At 42.8% G+C, this 17,915-nt stretch overlaps 1 protein-coding gene across 1 annotated transcript in view; it reads right to left on the bottom strand.

The window, feature by feature from the left end:
* Nucleotides 1–3,553: 3,553 nt before the first annotated feature.
* The window catches only part of FNDC7 (fibronectin type III domain containing 7), a 29,382-nt gene continuing 15,020 nt past the window's right edge, over nucleotides 3,554–17,915 (bottom strand). Inside the window, exons 8-13 of the mRNA XM_025355444.1 lie at nucleotides 17,204–17,458; nucleotides 15,106–15,360; nucleotides 12,738–12,998; nucleotides 8,735–8,764; nucleotides 4,475–4,543; nucleotides 3,554–4,392 (exon numbers count right to left, since the gene is read on the bottom strand). Of these exons, the coding sequence (XP_025211229.1) occupies nucleotides 4,512–4,543; nucleotides 8,735–8,764; nucleotides 12,738–12,998; nucleotides 15,106–15,360; nucleotides 17,204–17,458 (833 nt within the window). The 3' untranslated portion in view covers nucleotides 3,554–4,392; nucleotides 4,475–4,511. The remainder of the gene's footprint in view (nucleotides 4,393–4,474; nucleotides 4,544–8,734; nucleotides 8,765–12,737; nucleotides 12,999–15,105; nucleotides 15,361–17,203; nucleotides 17,459–17,915) is intronic.

Genomic DNA, 17,915 nt, shown 5'->3' with positions numbered 1-17,915 from the left:
CCCACCCCCTCTTGCAGACCTCGCCCTCCGGTGACGTCACGCGCGACAGCAAGGAAATTTCCGCCCACTGCCTGACGGAGGCTGCGTAGTATGGGTGGAAGCCCCGAGGGAAGTCGGGCGCCCCCTCGCGGGAGGCGGCTGTCGCCTGCGGTTCGACGTCCTGTGGCCTAGGAAGGCGAAGTGCCAAACCGATAGTGAGACAGGGCTGTCTATGAAATTCCGAGTTCACACATACACGAAGACTGGAGGATCCTCCCCTTTACAGAAGAACCCTTCACTTCGCGAGGCGATTCATAATAGATTTTACTCAGTAGCCAGCCCAACTACCTAATAGAAAATGTACTGTCCCCAAAAGTTTATTTCATTCATTTTTCAAGGACACAGTAATTGCGTAGAACTGTGAGGTACCCTCCAGTGTGCCAAGAACTGTGCTGGACTTTTGGAAGAGTCAAAGAAATGAGAGACCGACTCTACCCCCTGAAGAATTTATAATCTAATTAAAGAGCGCGATTCCTGGAATGCTGCAGATAGTTGAAACTGGGTTTAAAAATGGAATGCCTTAATGATAAGATATACATAAATGAACCAACAAAACAATAATCATTTATTAACAAATTTGTGCAACAAATGTAGGGAGGGTCTGTTAATGCTTCAGAATCAAAAATTATCGTTGAAGGTTGATTCACAGAGGAGGAGATCTGAGCTCAAAGTTTAGGCAGAAATCTGTTTACTGACATGGTTCTTTTGGGACTTTAAATCAAAGTCATCAAACGTAAATTAGATCAGTTTAGTTGCTAAGAGCCCTAACTGTGAGATAACCGTCATGACACTGGCAGAAAGTACGCTTTCCGAAAAGGATTTGCAAAGAACTAGTGGCTGTAAAGATTCAAACTGGTCACACAGAAGTAGAAGTGGTTAAATACTACTACTACTAATAATGTCTAATATTTACTGAGTGCTTACTTACCATATGCCAGGCACCATGCTAAGCAGATTACCTCACTGATCCTCAAAGCAACCCTAACAACAAGGAAACTGAGGCTTAGTAAAGTTAAGTAACTTGCCACGGATGCCCTTGGTGGTGGAGTGGGAACAAAGATCAGGCTTGGGCTACATGGAAAGCAATAGAGTAGTCTGTGGGATAACCCGCGATTTTTAGGAGAGAAAAGGAGAATGAAGAATTAAGAACAGGCTGGGCATGGTGGCTCACACCTGTAGTCCCAGCACTTTTGGAGGCCTAGGTAGGATGACTCATAGAGGCCAGGAGTTTAAGACCAGCCTGGGCAACATAGCAAGACTGCTGTCTCCACACACACACACAAAATTAATAAAAAAGTTTGCTGGGCATGATGGCACATGATACCTGCAAGCTGAGGAGTCATAGCTACTTGCGAGGCTGAGGTAGGATGATTGCTTGAGCCCAGGAGTTCCAGGCTGCAGTGAGCTATGATCATGCAGCTGTACTCCAGCCTGGGCAACAGAGTGAGACCCTGTCTCTAAAATTAAAAATGGCCATAAAATGGGTTCTGGCATAACCTATGGCATAAGTGGTTTTTCTGTTCAGGGCTTATATGAGAATGGAAGCTGGAGCCCTGACCTCCTTTAAACCTACTCTAAATTGATTCAGTTGCTCAATTTTTTAAACAAATGCACATGATTTCCCTCTCCCTTTTCATTTTAAGTTAGGTTCTGCTTCGTTTAGCAGGGTGAAGCCCCAGTCCATAAGAAAAATATGTGCCAGGGAAGATTCATCCTTCTGAGGTGAAGCCCCTCACTCTGAAGAGCCAAACCAAGAGGGAAGAGTGAGATGGGTGAGGTGCCTCCATCTCTTACCCTTCAGGAGAATGACCAGGTGCCAAGGAATAACACAAGGTCCCTCTGGGTTGGAAGTTTGACTCTGGTCACATGTGGTGCCGTTGTGGCTCATGCTCCTAAAGGCCAGAGTCCTTGTTGGCACTGCGGAATAGTGGAGCAAGCATGGGCCTTATCTGCACGTAGGCATAGGTTTACATCCTACCAATTCTGGCTCTGCCTCTTACTAGCAGTGTGACCTCAAACACCTCAGTTTCATTGCACCTGTGTGCTGAATATTAATATATTATCTCAAACCTCGCAACAGCCCAACAAGATGACTATTGCCATTTTACAGATGAGAAAACTGAGTTTTGGGGAGGTTAAATAAATCATGAAAAATCTCAAAATGAGCTAGGATCTGGATCCATTTGGCTCCAAGGTCATTGCTCTTTTTCTAGTGTACCAAATTGCCTGTCCTCCCATGCTCCCCTAGTTTTGCATTAGCTCGCTAAGCTGTTTCTCTACGTCTCCTCTAGTCTGCTTGCCTAAACAAATTGAAAAATGAATTTGGATTCCATAAACGTGACACATCAGAATGGAAGGTAAAATCTGCTAACACTGGCCAGGGATGAAAAGCTGCTTTGTATAATTCAGAGCAGGCAAATGGCCAAAATAACCAAGGGTTGAATGTACAAGCACTTGAGTTAGGGCAGATCACTCACTATCCTATTCCCAGATCTCCTCTAATAATCAATCACTAATTCATAATAATCTAGAGAAATATTTTCCATAAAGATATCATGGGTACCTAACATAAAGATATGTTAAATGCTTGAGGTAATTGAGGATACCCCAATTACCCTGATTTGATCATTACACATTGTATACCTGTATCAAAATGTCACATGTACCCCCATAAATATATACAACTATTATGTACCCATAATAATTAGAATTAAAATTTTAACTAAAAGATAGCATGAATTAGCAGGTCTAATCAATGCTACTATGTCTCTCCCTGAAACTTTGTGTTTCAATTGATTAGCCGTGTGAACATGGGTGGGCTACTGGACCTTTCTGGGCCTCTTTCTTTTTCCCTACCTGTATAAAGGAGATAATGTTATTACTTAGCTTGTAGGGTTGTTATGAGAATAAAATGAGTATATGGAGAGCACTTACAAGCCGGTAGTTTGTGCTATATATACGCTAAATAAACTGCTTTTTATCTTTACCCACTGCGGATCACATTTTCTTCTATGGCATTCTGACCAAAACAGTTCAGCCTTAGGTGCCTAGCTAGGCAGATGGCTATTTCACTTTCTGTGCCTTGGTATTTGTACGGTATTAGGTGTGCTCTCTGATGCTTCCAACTCCATTTTTAGAGATCTATGCCCTTGGCTTGTCTCCATTCATGTACAGATGTTCTGGGGAAGATCTCTTATTAGTGACACATTACATATTTCTGATCAGTCTCATAGAGAAAGCATATCACTTCTCTCTTGCAGCGCACATTGATAGGAAGTTGAGAGAACAGAAAGGGAAGTTTGTTCTTTCTTCCATGCTTAATTCAAGCCTAATTCCATGGTCCAATTCCCCCTGGGTGGAGTTTTATGGTTGTTCCTAACTACAGACATTCTTGGCTCCATAGCCACGTGTTTGGGGAGCAAACACTGTAACTGTGTGTGTGCATGTGCGTGTGTGTGTTATACAAGTCTATTCACACTTTTTAAATTAGGTTACTGATATTTGAAGGACAAACTTTTTTTTAGGTATGAGAGATTTATGTTATATTTCATAGCCTTCCCCCTCCAAAGATGAAAAAAGTAATTACAGTATGAGTGGGAGATACGGCCAATAAGATTGATGGTCCTCCCCCCCAAAAGGTGCCTGTGTGTCAGTCGGCCACAGTTTGAGGCTCTCCATTTGACATCTTCTGTCATGCAGAAAGCATAACTGCAATCCTTCTAGCAACAGGCTGGCAGCTCTGCTTTCCCAGATGCTCCCATGGATGTCACATCACCTGATGCTTTGGCTCAGAAAACCCTGCAAGCAGCTCAGCTTTGCTCCTAACTTGTGATGAGGGCGGTTGTTATCTCAGGTTGCCCTGGCAGCTACTGCTTTCCAAGCTATACTGAAGTCCTGCTGGAGGTTTGTCTTGGGATAAGTGCTGTCTGCATGTGGGTGGCTTGACTTTCTGGGAGTGAACATTTCCAGTCCCTGAGGGGGCTGCAGGCAAGTGCTGTTGTCAATAAAACACTCATGAAGTGGATGTGTTGAAGTCTGTGGTGTGTCTGGATGTGAAATCGCAGAAAGAATTTCTGCTAAGCAGACCTTTCGTGTTTCCAGGGTTCTCACAGCTTGCTGACTCACACTGGCAGCTGTCCAGGGGATTTTCTGGATCCATTTCTCTCCAGAGTCTTCACACGGCAGATCTCCAACTGCTGTACAGGTGAGGACACACCTGACCTTGCCCTCAGGAAGCAGAGTCAGAGTTGTTCTTCTAAAGGCCAAAGGAGCTTTTCCTATCCTAGAGGCATTATTTTATTCTACATTCTAGTAGATCTTTTCCATCTCTAATCACTAACAAATGAGACAACTCTGCAAGACAAATGGGAAAACATTTTAAACAAAGACAAAAACTTTGCCATAAAATCACACAAAATCAATTTACATTACTCACTTAGTCAAATTTTTGTTTTTATCTGGGGCTCACTTTGTCATTCTTCATTTCTCTTCCCTCTATAAATCACTGAGAAGGGTAAGGAAGGAAAGCAGTAAAAGATGCATTCAATATGCAGACATTTTCTTAAAAAGCACCAGTGTCTGAGATTTTGTGTGTATTTTGATTTGAAATACTATTTTTGCAGCACTTCACAGCAAGTAAACTTGAAACTATGACAACTGACCAAGTGTTCAAACTGATCAGCAATTTCTAATCAGAGCAATCTCTCTCCTGCTTCACCAAATGAACCCTCCCAGAGTCTCTTTAATCCCAGACTGCTGGTTCAAAACAAAAGAACTTTCCTTTCCACCCCCAGGCCAACTTGCTGTGCTCCTCAGGGAACTCCAAAATTGTAATGACTCAGGGAGTTTTATACAGAGAACATAAACCTGTTTAGCTGCTAAGCGTGTCACAGACAGGAAACTTCCTCAAAGTTGCCCAGGATGTGCAGGTGACACTGAAACATGTTGAGTCCTAAAGATGAAGGAACGCCCCCAGCCCCTGCTCATGGTGTGATGTCAGGCACAAACCCCTCCCATCTATCTACCTCTTGTTAGAGCGCCCTATCACCTCAAATCGGTTTTTTTTTTCCTTTCCCTTCCAAATTGCATCAATTTCCAGCATCGAAATAGCTTTCTTGAATTAAAGCCATGCTTTTTGTACTTTAGCATGCATCAGAAGCACTTGGAGGGCTAAAACAAAGAAGGCTGGGCCTTAGTCCCAGAATTTCTGATTCAATAGGTCTGTGGAAGAGCCTGAGAAATTGCATTTCTAAGAGGTTCCCAGCTGATGCTGATGCTTTTGGTCCCAGGACCACAGTTAGAGAATCAACGAGGAAGTGTATTATGAGGACCAAGGTTAAAATGCGAATATCTTAGAAGTAGCACATTAAAATGTTAATAATTGGTACATAATAGAATGTAACATGAGCTTAAACTGAATATGAATTAAAAACTACCATTTATTAAGTAGTTGTTATGAGCCTATTATTGTGTCCAATAATTTACATTCTCATTTAATCCTTATGTTCTTTTATGAGGGATTATTGTTTACTCCAATTTTCAGATGAGGAAACCTAGGCTTAGAGAGAATTTACACAACTTGACTAAGAGCAAGTGATGGTGGCAGGATTTGAATCCAGATCTCTCTTAAAAAGTCTGTTTATGGCCAGTGCAGTGGCTTACGCCTGTAATCCCAGCACTTCGGGAGGCCAAGGCAGGTGGATCACATGAGTCTAGGAGTTCGAGACCAGCCTGGCCAATATGGTGAAACCCCATCTCTGCTAAAAATACAAAAATTAGCCAGGTGTGGTGGTGCATATCTGCAATCCTAGCTACTCAAGTGGCTGAGACGCAAGAATCACTTAAACCCCAGAGGTGGAGGTTGCAGTGAGTCGAGATTGCACCACTGCACTCCAGCCTGGATGACACAGCAAAACTCTGTCTCAAAAAAAAAAGTTTGAAAAGCTTTAGGATACTCCAAGAGTCAAAGAAAACCCAAAGTCTTAGACCAGCAAGATTCCCATGGCTCCCCTTAGCATATCCAGAGGCTCCAGTGTCAGCCCCAGGACCTGATTGGACTTGCCCTGTGTTTGGGGAGGGGAAATGCTGAAATTGAAGACAGCAATTTAGAATTTCCCCCTAGATATAATGACTTCCACATGACCTTAGAAACCCTCAGATAATCTGGTTTACTCTTATTTTTTTAGGGCCTTGCAGGATTTTTTTTTTTTTTTCAGAGAGATGGGGTTGCGGGCAGGGGGGTTCTCACTATGTTGCCAAGGTTGGCCTCAAACTCCTGGGCTCAAGTGATTCTCTACCTCAGCCTCCCGAGTAGCTGGGACTACAGGTGTGTGACACTGTGTCTGGCTCCTACAGGATTTCTACAAGTATCTACTTTAAGAGAGTGGCAGATTTCAGACTGAAGACTGAGCCCTAGCTAAGGAAGGGAACGGTGAAGGTAAGCTGAAGCCTGGATGGTCAGAAAAGAGAAGATTAGTGACCTAAAGCAGTGCTCCTCAAACTTCACATGTATCAAAATCACCTGGGAACCTGATGGAAATATGGAGGCACTTCACTGGGCCAGGGCCTCTGCATTCATTATTAACTGTCCAGGAGATTCTATTACATAGCAAAGTTTGAGAGCAGTACCTAAGTAGTGCTACTCAAACTTGAATACGTGCATGAATCACCTGGGGATTTAGTAGGTCAGGATGGGGCCCAAGACTGTACATTTCTAAAAAGCTCTCTGGTGAGGCTGGTGTCTCACTCTGTCACCCAGGCTGGAGTGCAGTGGTGCTGTCATAGCTCACTGCAGCCTTGAACTCCCAGGCTCAAGCAATCCTCTCACCTCAGCCTCCCAAGTAGCTGGGACTACAGCAGAACTACAGGCACATGCCACCATGCCTAGCTAATTTTTTTTTACACTTTGTAGAGACAAGGTCTTGTTTTGTTGGCCAGGCTGGTCTCCAACTCCTGAGCTCAAGTGATCCTCTGCTTTGGCCTCCCAAAGTGCTGAGATTACAGGCATGAGCCACCATGCTTGCTCTCCTTGCCACCCCACCTTTTGTGTTTTTTGTTATCACATGGAAACTCTTTCTTTTCAAACTTTTTAAAATGTTTATGTTTTTGTTTTTATTAGAAACTCTTCCTTTAACATAATCATAGGGAAGGCCAAAATATCATACACCACACCTCTGCCCTGGGAACCTAGGACACTTCTACCACAGCTCTATGTCTCAGGGAGATGCAGATTAAAGAATGCAGACCCAGGTCCATGTACCTTTCACTGAAGACCAGGGCTTATGGTCTCTAGTACTTTGGGAGATTTTCCTATAATTAGAAGTGTCCTCACAGTTTGTTTGCAGTAAGCCAAGTCTGTTCCTTATTGTAGTCATAGAAAACAAAAACTCTTGAAAAATTAATAGGGATTATGCTTATTTCAGACCTGCAGGTAGGACAGGAATTGAAAAGCGTGTATTCTGCTGTGCTCAGAGAAGCAATGGACTGGGAGAGGAAGGGAGCCCAGGCAGAGAATAGGGAGTGGAGACTCTAGACCCAGTTCCTGCCAGTGGAAGGGGGTGTGGTTGGGGAGCCGGCCCCGATTGGAAGGTTGTCCAGTGGGGTTTACAAGCAGGAAGACTTCATTTAGACTCATACCATTCAAAGTCAGCCATGTCTGAATGGGGAGGGGCGGGGCAGGGGTGGGCGGGAGGGAAGTCTGTAGTTTGGGATTGATAATATTCCCAGGGGATTTTTTTCCTAAGGCTCCAGACCAAGCTGTCCCCTGAAAGGCTGTGGAAAGGACTCCTCATGAGGCAGCATACACTGCTTACTGGGTCAGCACTCATGGCTACATTTGCTCATCTCCACTGCCGTGCCAAGAGTTATCTCTGCGGGGGCAACCAAAATAGCTTAGACAAGATCATCCCTGAGCAAAACCGAGGAGGCAGTAAGGGTTCTCTTTACTCCAACTGCCCTTTCAGCACCCTCTGACTCCACGGGGTATACCCACTCATGCAAACCAGGAGCAAACATCGTAGCTCTCTGCAGGCCATTAACAGATTCTAACACCTGGCTACTCCACGTGTGGTCAGACCAGCAGCCTCGGCATCGCCAGCATCACCTGGACCTTATGGAAATACAGAATCTCAGACCCTTCCTACACCAACCAAATCAGAATCTGGCTTTAACGAGGCCCCAGGTGATGTGTGTGCACAATAAAGTTTGAGAAGCATGTCTCTAAAGTAGCAGTTCTTAGCCTTGGCTATACTTCAGAATCACCTGAGGAACTTTTACAACTCCTGATGCCCAGCTCTCACCCCAGACCCATTAAATCAAACTTTCTGGGGACAGAACCCAGACATCAGTTAATTTTAAGCTCTCCAGGTGACTCCAATATACAGCTGAGCTGGGAATCACTTTCTGAAGTGTGAGGGATAAAGCGGCTGCCCCTCCCAAAACTATTTACATTTTCCTGTAGGACCCTAGAATACTGAAAATACTTCAGAATTCAAAGAAATTCATCTCAACTGGTGGAATCTGAGAAGATGCACTATCATCGGGAGACAAAGTTATGGGATAAGAGAGCAGGAGCCCCTTGTATCAAAGAAAGAAAGCATTTGCTTTCTAATTGAAAAGTCAGCTGACTTCATTAAGTAACCCCAAAATGGAGCAACAAAAATCCGGTTCTATTTTATCCATGAGAAAAATGACTTACCCATTCCAAGTGTACTTCCAGAGCAAGTTACTGTAATAAAAACACAAGCATTTAAAATAAAATCTATTCATTTATGTATTTAAGATAGTGAAGATTTAACTTAAGAAATAGTAAAAGGAAAGTAAACCAAAAAATGAACAAGAACGAACTTAGATGATAAGTGAAGGAGATACTACTAGCAGTGTGATCTGGGCAAGTCACTTCACTGTGCCTCAATTTATCTGAAAAGCAGTAAGAATAAGAATATCAAGCTCAGCTGGGTGTAGTGGCTCACACCTGTAATCCCAGCACTTTGGGAGGCCCAGGCAGGCAGATCACCTGAGGTCAGGAGTTCGAGACCAGCCTGGCCAACATGGTGAAACCTCATCTCTACCAAAAAATACAAAAATTAGCCAGGCGTGGTTGTGCACACCTGTAATCCCAGCTACTCAGGAGGCTGAGGCAGGAGAATCGCTTGAATCTGGGAGGTGGAGGTTGCAGTGAGCCGAGATCGTGCCATTGCACTCCAGCCTGGGTGACAGAGCAAGGCTCCATCTCAAAAAAAAAAAAAAAAAAAAAGGAATGCCAAGCTGATAGGTTTGTTATAAAGTGAGTTAATACATGTAAACTCCTTAGAACTGTGCCTGGCGGCACATGGCACTCAATAAATATTAGTTGTTATTGTCATTTACAATATTGTCCTGATTATCAGAATAAAGCATCACTGATATTGCAAACAAACAAAACCAAAAAACATCTCCCAAATGTATGGCTTTTACCAGGGACACTGAGCAAAGGAGGATTTCCTAACTTGAGTCTGGATACCTAATATTACTAAGCTGAAATGGCTGCAGGCTTGAGATGGCATCCCACCAAAGAGCTTGAGTTCTAACTCACAAGGACTTCTCGTGGCTAACCAGCCTTCAGAGGAATGACTCTCTAAGGGTGAAATTGTGGGCATGGAGCAGGAGAAAGAACAAAAGACTTCCATCACTCACTTAGCTGTATGATCACAGGCGCATAAATTCGTTGATTCATTCTTTTTTAAATTTAAAATATATCAGGCAACAGTTATGTGCTACGTACTGGGAGTCAAATAGATAATCACTTATTAGGAGAAATAACACACATTCAATTCACAGTAATATGTTGCAGTACAGATAAGGGTGCTGTGGGGTGATAAAGGAGGGAGAGAGAGGGCTAACTCAGCTTATGATAATTGGAGAAGGCTTCACAGATAAGGAAAATTCAGGCTGGTAGAATTCTCTTGGTGGAGGTGGGGTGGAATTCCGGGCAAAGAGAAGAGCACAGCAGTAGCTCCAGAACATGACATAGAATAGGAGGTGTGTGTGGCAGGAGCAGGCATGCGTGAATGATGCCAGATGCCTAGACTAGAGAATAGAGTCCTCTGAGAATGGATGTTGTGGAATGAGCCTAGAATTTCTCTGTTCAGGCTGGGCACAGTGGCTTATGCCTGTAATCCCAGCTCTTTGGGAGGCTGCGGCGAGAGGATTGCTTAAGCCCAGGAGTTCCAGACCAGCCTGGGCAACATAGCAAGACCTTGTCTCTACAAAAAATTTTAAAAATTAGCCAAGCGTGATGGGGCATGCCTATAGTCCCAGCTACTTGGGAGGCTGAGGCAGGAGGATCGCTTGAGCCCAGGAGGTCAAGGCTGCAGTGAGCTGTGATTGTACCACTGAACTCTAGCCTGGATGACAAAGCAAGACCCTGTCTTAATAAAAAACAAACAAACAAACAAAAAAACCCACGAAAAACCAATTTATCTGTCCAGTACAGTAGACACTCAAGTAGCTATTGAACATGTGGCTAGTTCGAACTAAATGTACTATAAATACAAAAGACACACCAGATTTCAAAGACAGTATGAAAAATATACAAAATATCTATTAATAATTTTTATATTGATGAGGTATTGAAATGATAATATTTTGGATATATTGGGTTAACTAAAATATATTATGAAATTAATTTTGCCTCTTTTTACTTTTTTAATATGACTACTAGAAAATTAAATTTTTCATACATGGCTCATATTAAATTTCTGTTGAACAGTACAGGTATAAGCAGACAGGGGACAGGTTATAAGGGACTGTGAACACCATGCCCAGAGGATTGAATGTTATCTTATGGGGAAATGGAAAAGTTTTGAAGATTTGGAAGCATAAAAGTAACACAATTGGACCAGTGTCCTGAAATGACAACTCTGGTAACAGTACAGAGGCTGGAGTGAGGACAGGCAGATGTGACTGGTGCAGAAGTCTAGGGGAGAGGTGGTGAGGGCCTGAGGCATAGCAGTAGCTGTGGAATGAAGAGAAGAATCTGGATTTAGGAACCATTATGGAGGTGACCAGGACAAGAATTCAAGACTACTTAGATATGGAGGGTGCGGGAGACGGAAGCTGACTCCAGGGTTTTTAGCTAATGTGCCTGAAACAAGGACAGTGGAAGGAAGATCAGAAACAGCCGAGGATCAGGAATTCCTTTTGGCCCTGAGGGGTTTGAAATGCCTGGGCACCTGCAGGTGGAGGTATCAAATTTGAATATGGATTTAGGGGTCAGGAGAAGAGAAGAGTTGTAGATAGAGATTTGGGAGCCTCTGAGCTTCAGTTTTCTTATTTATAAAGTAAGAGATAATGAAATATGTTGAGACTACAGCATAGCATATTTTGAGCATTCAATGGTATTTGTAGTATGAAACTGCTTGGCACATTATAAAATATTATGCAGTTATAATGCAGTATTGTTATTGAGCTGTAGACTCATCTTCCTAAAAGCTCATCCTTACTCCAGGAACCTATTCCTGTCCCTTCCCATAGGACTATACTTTGGGCCAGTTTGTCCTGTGGACCAAATAATGGAAAAACAAGGAATCAGAGCATGACAGCCAGGGACAATGAGAACAGCCCCTTGGGAGGAACTGTCCTCCTTCCATCACCAAGGGCCATCCTGAACCTCTTGTCACCTACATATCATTGGAAATTTTAGATTCTGGCTATCAATAAGGGTTTGTGAGCCAATATTTATTCGTTTTTCTGTGTTCATCTGCAAAATTCTAGAGCTTCATCATGCCTTTTCTTCTAGGAATATATGAAAAATGTATGACTGTGCCCTGGGCAAGGTAGCAGAAGGTGCTGGAACACAGAGCGGAGAATTGCTAATGTTTTCCTGCCAGCTCTAGTGAGGTGGTAGTTGCTGACAGTCATGTTTTGTGATCACAGACTGTCTGCCCACTCATATTGCCAAGCCTGGCTTGTGATTTATAAATTCATTTTTTCTGATCCTCTAACTTTTCCTCAGTCACAATTCTCAGTCTGTGCAAATAAAAGTTCAAGTTTCCTAATTTCCAATATTATCAATAAGACTATGTTAAAAATCTATCCCTAAATCTCAAAGGAGAAAATTATCTTAAATTTGCTTTACTAGTTAAGCAGCAAGCACCTAGTCCTTTTTAGGAAGGGGAAGCATGGGACAGGGAAAATAATCTCTAAATTAAATAATAATAAAGCATCACAATTCCAGAGAATTTTGGGGTCTTCCACAGCCAGAATCTGCCTGTGCTGTATAGACATTTTATACCTTCAGCTGGGTATAGTGGCTCATGCCTGTAATCCCAGGACTTTGGGAGGCCGAGGCGGGTGGATCACCTGAGGTCAGGAGTTCAAGACCAGCCTGGGCAACATGGTGAAACCCCATCTCTACAAAAATACAAAAATTACTCGGGCATGATGGTAGGTGCCTGTAATTGCAGCTACTCAGGAGGCTGAGGCAGGAGAATCGCTTGAACCCGGGAGGTGGACATTGCAGTGAGCCAAGATCGTGCCATTGCACTCCAGCCTGGGTGACAGAGCAAGAGTCTGTCTCAAAACAAAAAAAACAAAAGAAGAAAGAAAGAAATTTTATACCCTCTGTGCCCTTCCTACATAGCAAATAAGTTTGATTGCATCTTAATTCACAGATCTGAGTTCAGGGTTAGTTTTAGATAAACTATCATAACTTGCTTTACCTGAATATATTTTTTTTGGACAGAAAGTAAGCTTCAATCCTGTTTCAGCAACTGGTGAGACCATCACAGTGTATACATCCCCACAGGGTATCTCAGTGACATCACAGAAACTGAGGCCAGCACTCGGGGTGCATGTGAAAATGCCTTTGGAGCCGTAGAGGTCAGTGCTGTAACTGGCAGAGCCCCTGGAGGCTTGCCAGTAGATCCGGATGCCGTTAGAGCCCAGCCTATATAATTTCACCCCCAAAGGGCAGCAGGCACCTAAGCAATAAAAAGAAACACAAAATCACTGGTTTTATTCCACCATCATCGAAAAATGGCCTTGATTACTGCAGGGAAAAAATATAAATAAACTATTTTAAGTAACAGGATTAATTACTGGTTAGATCAGAGCAAGATTTGAAGGGATACTCAAGTTATTTCCATGGTGGGCCACATAATCAGAAATCCATGGGTGGCCGGGCATGATGGCTCATGCCTATAATCTGAGCACTTTGGGAGGCCAAGGCAGGAGGATTGCTTAAGCCCAGGAGTTTGAGACCAGCCTGGGCAACACAGGGAGACCCTGACTCTACAAAAAAAAAAAAAAAAAAATTAGCCAGTTGTGGTGGTGCACACCTGTGGTCCCCTTGGGAGGATGAGGCAGGAGGATGGCTTGAGGCCAGGAGTTCAAGGCTGCAGTGAGCTATGAGGGTGCCACAGCACTCACTCTAGCCTAGGTGACAGAGCGAGATCCAGAAAGAAAGAAAAAAGAAAGAAAGAGAGAGAGAGAGAGAGAAAGAAAGAAGAAAAGGAAGGAAAAGAAAGAAAAAAGAAAGAAAGAAAAGAAAAAAAGAAAGGAAGAAAGGAAGGGGAGGGAAGGAAGGAAAGAAGAAAGAAAGGAAGAAAGGAAGAAAGGAGAGAGAAATTCATGTGTGAAGGTGGTGTGAGGTATGAATTTTTAATATAGAACGATGGTGAGTCAGAAAGGTCCAAAAATTGGCAGATACATATTGTACATTACTCAAACTGTGAGTCAAAGGCACAGAATCCTTGTCAAAATCTCTCATAATGCCCTAGTTTCATTTGATTTTTGGTGGCATTAAACTTAAATATAATTAATTGCATTCAGCTTTAATTGAAGAACCAATTTTGCCGAGCTGAGTAGCATGACACTTTGGGTGCAGCCATTTATACAACATGCCAGTGACCAAGTTTGCTGGTCCACGCTTCATCCATGGTAGCTGATTAGTATTTTTTTTCTTTTCTAAATACCTTGAGCGAGCCACACATTAGGTGCCAATAAGGGCACCAAATGGATTCCTTAGTAACTAAGTTAAAGATCCTACTGTATAATTTTTAACAGTTATTATAATCAGGCTTACTTGATTTTTTCTTAAAAGAATAAGCAATGAGAACTGGATATCAAGGTGAGAACTTAGGCAGTAAATCTAATACAAGATAATGGGTCAGAAGAAAGTACACACCAGCTGACATACATGCAGCATGTTCTGAATGTTCTTATGTTATGATTTATTTTGATTCTCAAAACAACTTTGAAGGGAAATATTACTATTCCTGTCTTTTTCAATGAGGAGACAGAATCAGGGAAGATTAGGCAACACAGCTTATAAGAAGTCATGTCTAATTTTGACTCCCAGTTGAGACTCTTTCTACTACCTCTGGAATGCCAAAATTATATTCCAACTCTTCCATCCCATGCCCCAGGCCGAGGTAACTGATCATTGTACTCTTTCACCTTAAGCGTAGGAAGCATCCTTAAGAGTTTTTTCAAAACCATGCTACAAGCAGCCACTTCAGTGGATTAGAATCATGCAAGAGAAATCTCGTTTGGTAACCTTGCACTGCTTTTAGCTTCCGCCGCTACTCCCTAATGGTCTGGTCTTTGTGAAGAACAAGCGACAATACTGTCAGTAGACAGATGCCTTTGCTCTCTTAGCCTGTTGAAATAAGAAACCATTGAAGGAGCTGAAGAAGCTTAGAAAAGAGAGGTAGTAGCACAATAATAATGAGAAGAAAAAAACGCAAACCAAACAGAATGTGTGATCTAATGCTTCCAGAAAACTCTGCCAGGCTGAGTTACTCTGTATTGCAGGTAGCGGTGTCATATAAAGATACACAGTCCCTTCAGAAAAAGCAGGCATGAATATTGTTACTAGGGGAGTTAATTCACCAACTACCAACAGAAGCCTCTGAAGCTTTGAGGTTCTAACCAAAGGGAAAACTATAACCATTTTAGAAAGTAATCTGAGTTTATAATGCAAACTAGGTGGAGATGCAGCATCTTTTTAAATGAGGAGGAAAGGCTTATGCCTGGATTTACAATAGTTAAGTCCTTACTGCTACTCTAGAGCTGGAGTTCGCTTACCAGAGAAATAACTTTGGTAGGAGCAATCCGCAGTCAACCCCGTGGCGCTAATTGCTTTTAATGTCACTGTGTAATTGACGCCACATGTGATGCATCCCAGGAGGCAGTAGTTTTGATGAGTGTGACACTTAGACTGTCCAGTGTGTGACTCCAGAACTGCCACATGGGTTTGAGCCACTCTCCCAATAGTCCAGCTCACGTTGATTACTGACTGGGTGATTTGAGTTACTGTCAGACCAGTTGGACAGCACGGCACTTAAATGGGATAAAAGAAAAAGAATTGGAGATTTATTTCCACTGAAGATTATTTGTGAAAAATGACAAAGAATGGTATTTTGCCTGTGTTTCACTCAATATCCTACATTCCCCAACTTTCCATTGTTAATAAAAAATTTCCTTGTGTTCATTTCCTCTGAGGCGTCATGTAACATTCACTGTATGTAGTGGGTGGTTGCCCCAAGAATGCACTGCACCAACTGGCTGTTGAAGGTTTCCACCATTTTTTTTTTCCAGAATAAGAAGGAAATCCTTTGTTGCCCCCATCTTCAACAATTTTTTTTTTTTTTTTTTTTTTTTTTTTTTTTTTTGAGACGGAGATGGAGTCTCGCTCTGTCGCCAGGCTGGAGTGCAGTGACACCATCTCAGCACACTGCAGCCTCCACCTCCCAGGTTCAAGCTATTCTCCTGCCTCAGTCTCCTGAGTAGCTGGGACTACCGGCGCGTGCCACCATGCCCGGCTTTTTTGTATTTTTTAGTACAGACGGGGTTTCACCATGTTGGCCAGGATGGTCTTGATCTCTTGACTTCATGATCCACCTGCTTCAGCCTCCCAAAGTGCTGGGATTACAGGCGTGAGCCACCACTCTTGGCCCATCTTCAACAATTCTAACTGCAAATTTCAAAGTAACGGTTGCATTCACTTCTCCCAATAGAACATTTCATAGCATTAGCAATTAAGTATAATTTGCCTTTCTTGAAAATGTTATAGTACATCACTGATATAAAAGCTTGATTTCTTAGCTGCCTAAAATACCCCAGCCATCCTGATTTTTCAGGGACCCATTACCCAGAATACAGGATGCCTAAGAGCTTCATGCATGCAGTATTTTGTATGGTCTCTATCTTACTGCTGGTTTCTTTTTTTAGGCATTTCAACTTTTATAAGCCAAAGTGCCGTCTATCGCTATATATAAGAAAAACGAATGTCCAAAAGCTGAAGTGATTTGCCACGTTTCATTCATAAACAGTGCTATGCTGTAATAATAGTTTTCTTTTATGGCGCTCTTGCTATGCATCAGGCACTATGCTAAGAGCTTTGCAGCATTAGTCAACTTAATACTCATAACCACCCTGTGAGGCCATTATCTCCCCTTTACCTATCAGGAAACTAAAAGTCAGAAAGCATTTTTTAAAGAGAAAAATTTGAAAGGGCTGAGCCAAAGAAATAAGTAACAACCCAGCTCATTTGGCTACTCATTTGTTAGCTGTTTTGATAGATTATATCATAGCGGAATATGAATTCAAATAAATGTTTCACAGAATGAGTAAGTATTCCTTCTCTGATGCCAGTGAATGGATATACTAGTCTTGAGGATATTTTTACAGAACTTGTAAAATATTGAAAATTTTGGCCGGGCGCGGTGGCTCAAGCCTGTAATCCCAGCACTTTGGGAGGCCGAGATGGGCGGATCACGAGGTCAGGAGATCGAGACCATCCTGGCTAACACGGTGAAACCCCGTCTCTACTAAGAAATACAAAAAATAGCCGGGCGAGGTGGCAGCGCCTGTAGTCCCAGCTACTCGGGAGGCTGAGGCCGGAGAATGGTGTGAACCCAGGAGGCGGAGCTTGCAGTGAGCTGAGATCCGGCCACTGCACTCCAGCCTGGGCGACAGAGCCAGACTCCGTCTCAAAAAAAAAAAAAAAAAAAAAAAAAAAAAAGAAAATTTTATTTTCTATGACCGGGACTCTTTGAAACAGCTCTGAGTTTAATGTATTTCTATGGCACTGAGGGTAGATTAAATAAGGAAGTTCATGTCTTGAAACACTTCCTAAGGACCCCACTGAAGTCAACATTCAGGCTTGGTGGTTGCTACATACCTGTTTCCAGGGGCACACTGTAGCTGGGCAGGCTCCGTCCTGCCTGTGTTTCAGCCACAGCAGTGACAGAGAACACTGAGCCACAGGGCAAGCCCTGCATGGTACAGGACTCTCCCATGCTGCTGCACTGATATAGTCCTTTCTCCCCCTGGGCAGTCACAGTGTAAGTAGCGTCATCATTAGTAGATCGCCAGTGCACGTTAATCGTGGAGAATGCATCCCTTGAAACATTTTTTATTTCAGGACTGCAAGGAGCTGCGAGATTTTAGAGTATTAATTGAAAAAGCATGAGTCGAAAATATCACATGTGCCATTTGGTCTAAAATTGATTTTGCCCCCAGTGAGATCATCATAGTTTTCAACCACGTCATGCATGCAGGCCAAATTACATTACAACTATTGACATTAACACTGGGCATTGGGTTCATATGGTACTGGAATAGCTGGAAAATGTTTAAGAGCATTGTGAACTCCAAAAGCAAACGTAAGTAAGAAACATATTTACACACCTTCATGGTGTGAGTACAGGCAGGACCCTCAAAGACAGGAGGAACTGAATGGCTGAAGTAATCATGGGCAAAACCTTCTACTCTCCCCACGGTCTCCTCTTTTGTTTTCATTTTTTCCACTTTCCTCTTCTGCCTTCTCCTCTGACTCTCCTTCATACAACAGCGGCTGTCTTGGTCCCCACAAAGATTGATTAATGGGATTT

Source organism: Theropithecus gelada, chromosome 1 (genome assembly GCF_003255815.1).
Source record: "Theropithecus gelada isolate Dixy chromosome 1, Tgel_1.0, whole genome shotgun sequence".
NCBI classification, from domain to species: domain Eukaryota; kingdom Metazoa; phylum Chordata; class Mammalia; order Primates; family Cercopithecidae; genus Theropithecus; species Theropithecus gelada.
The sequence above is the reverse complement of the archived record's forward strand: the minus strand, read 5'-3'. Positions and strand labels throughout refer to the sequence as shown.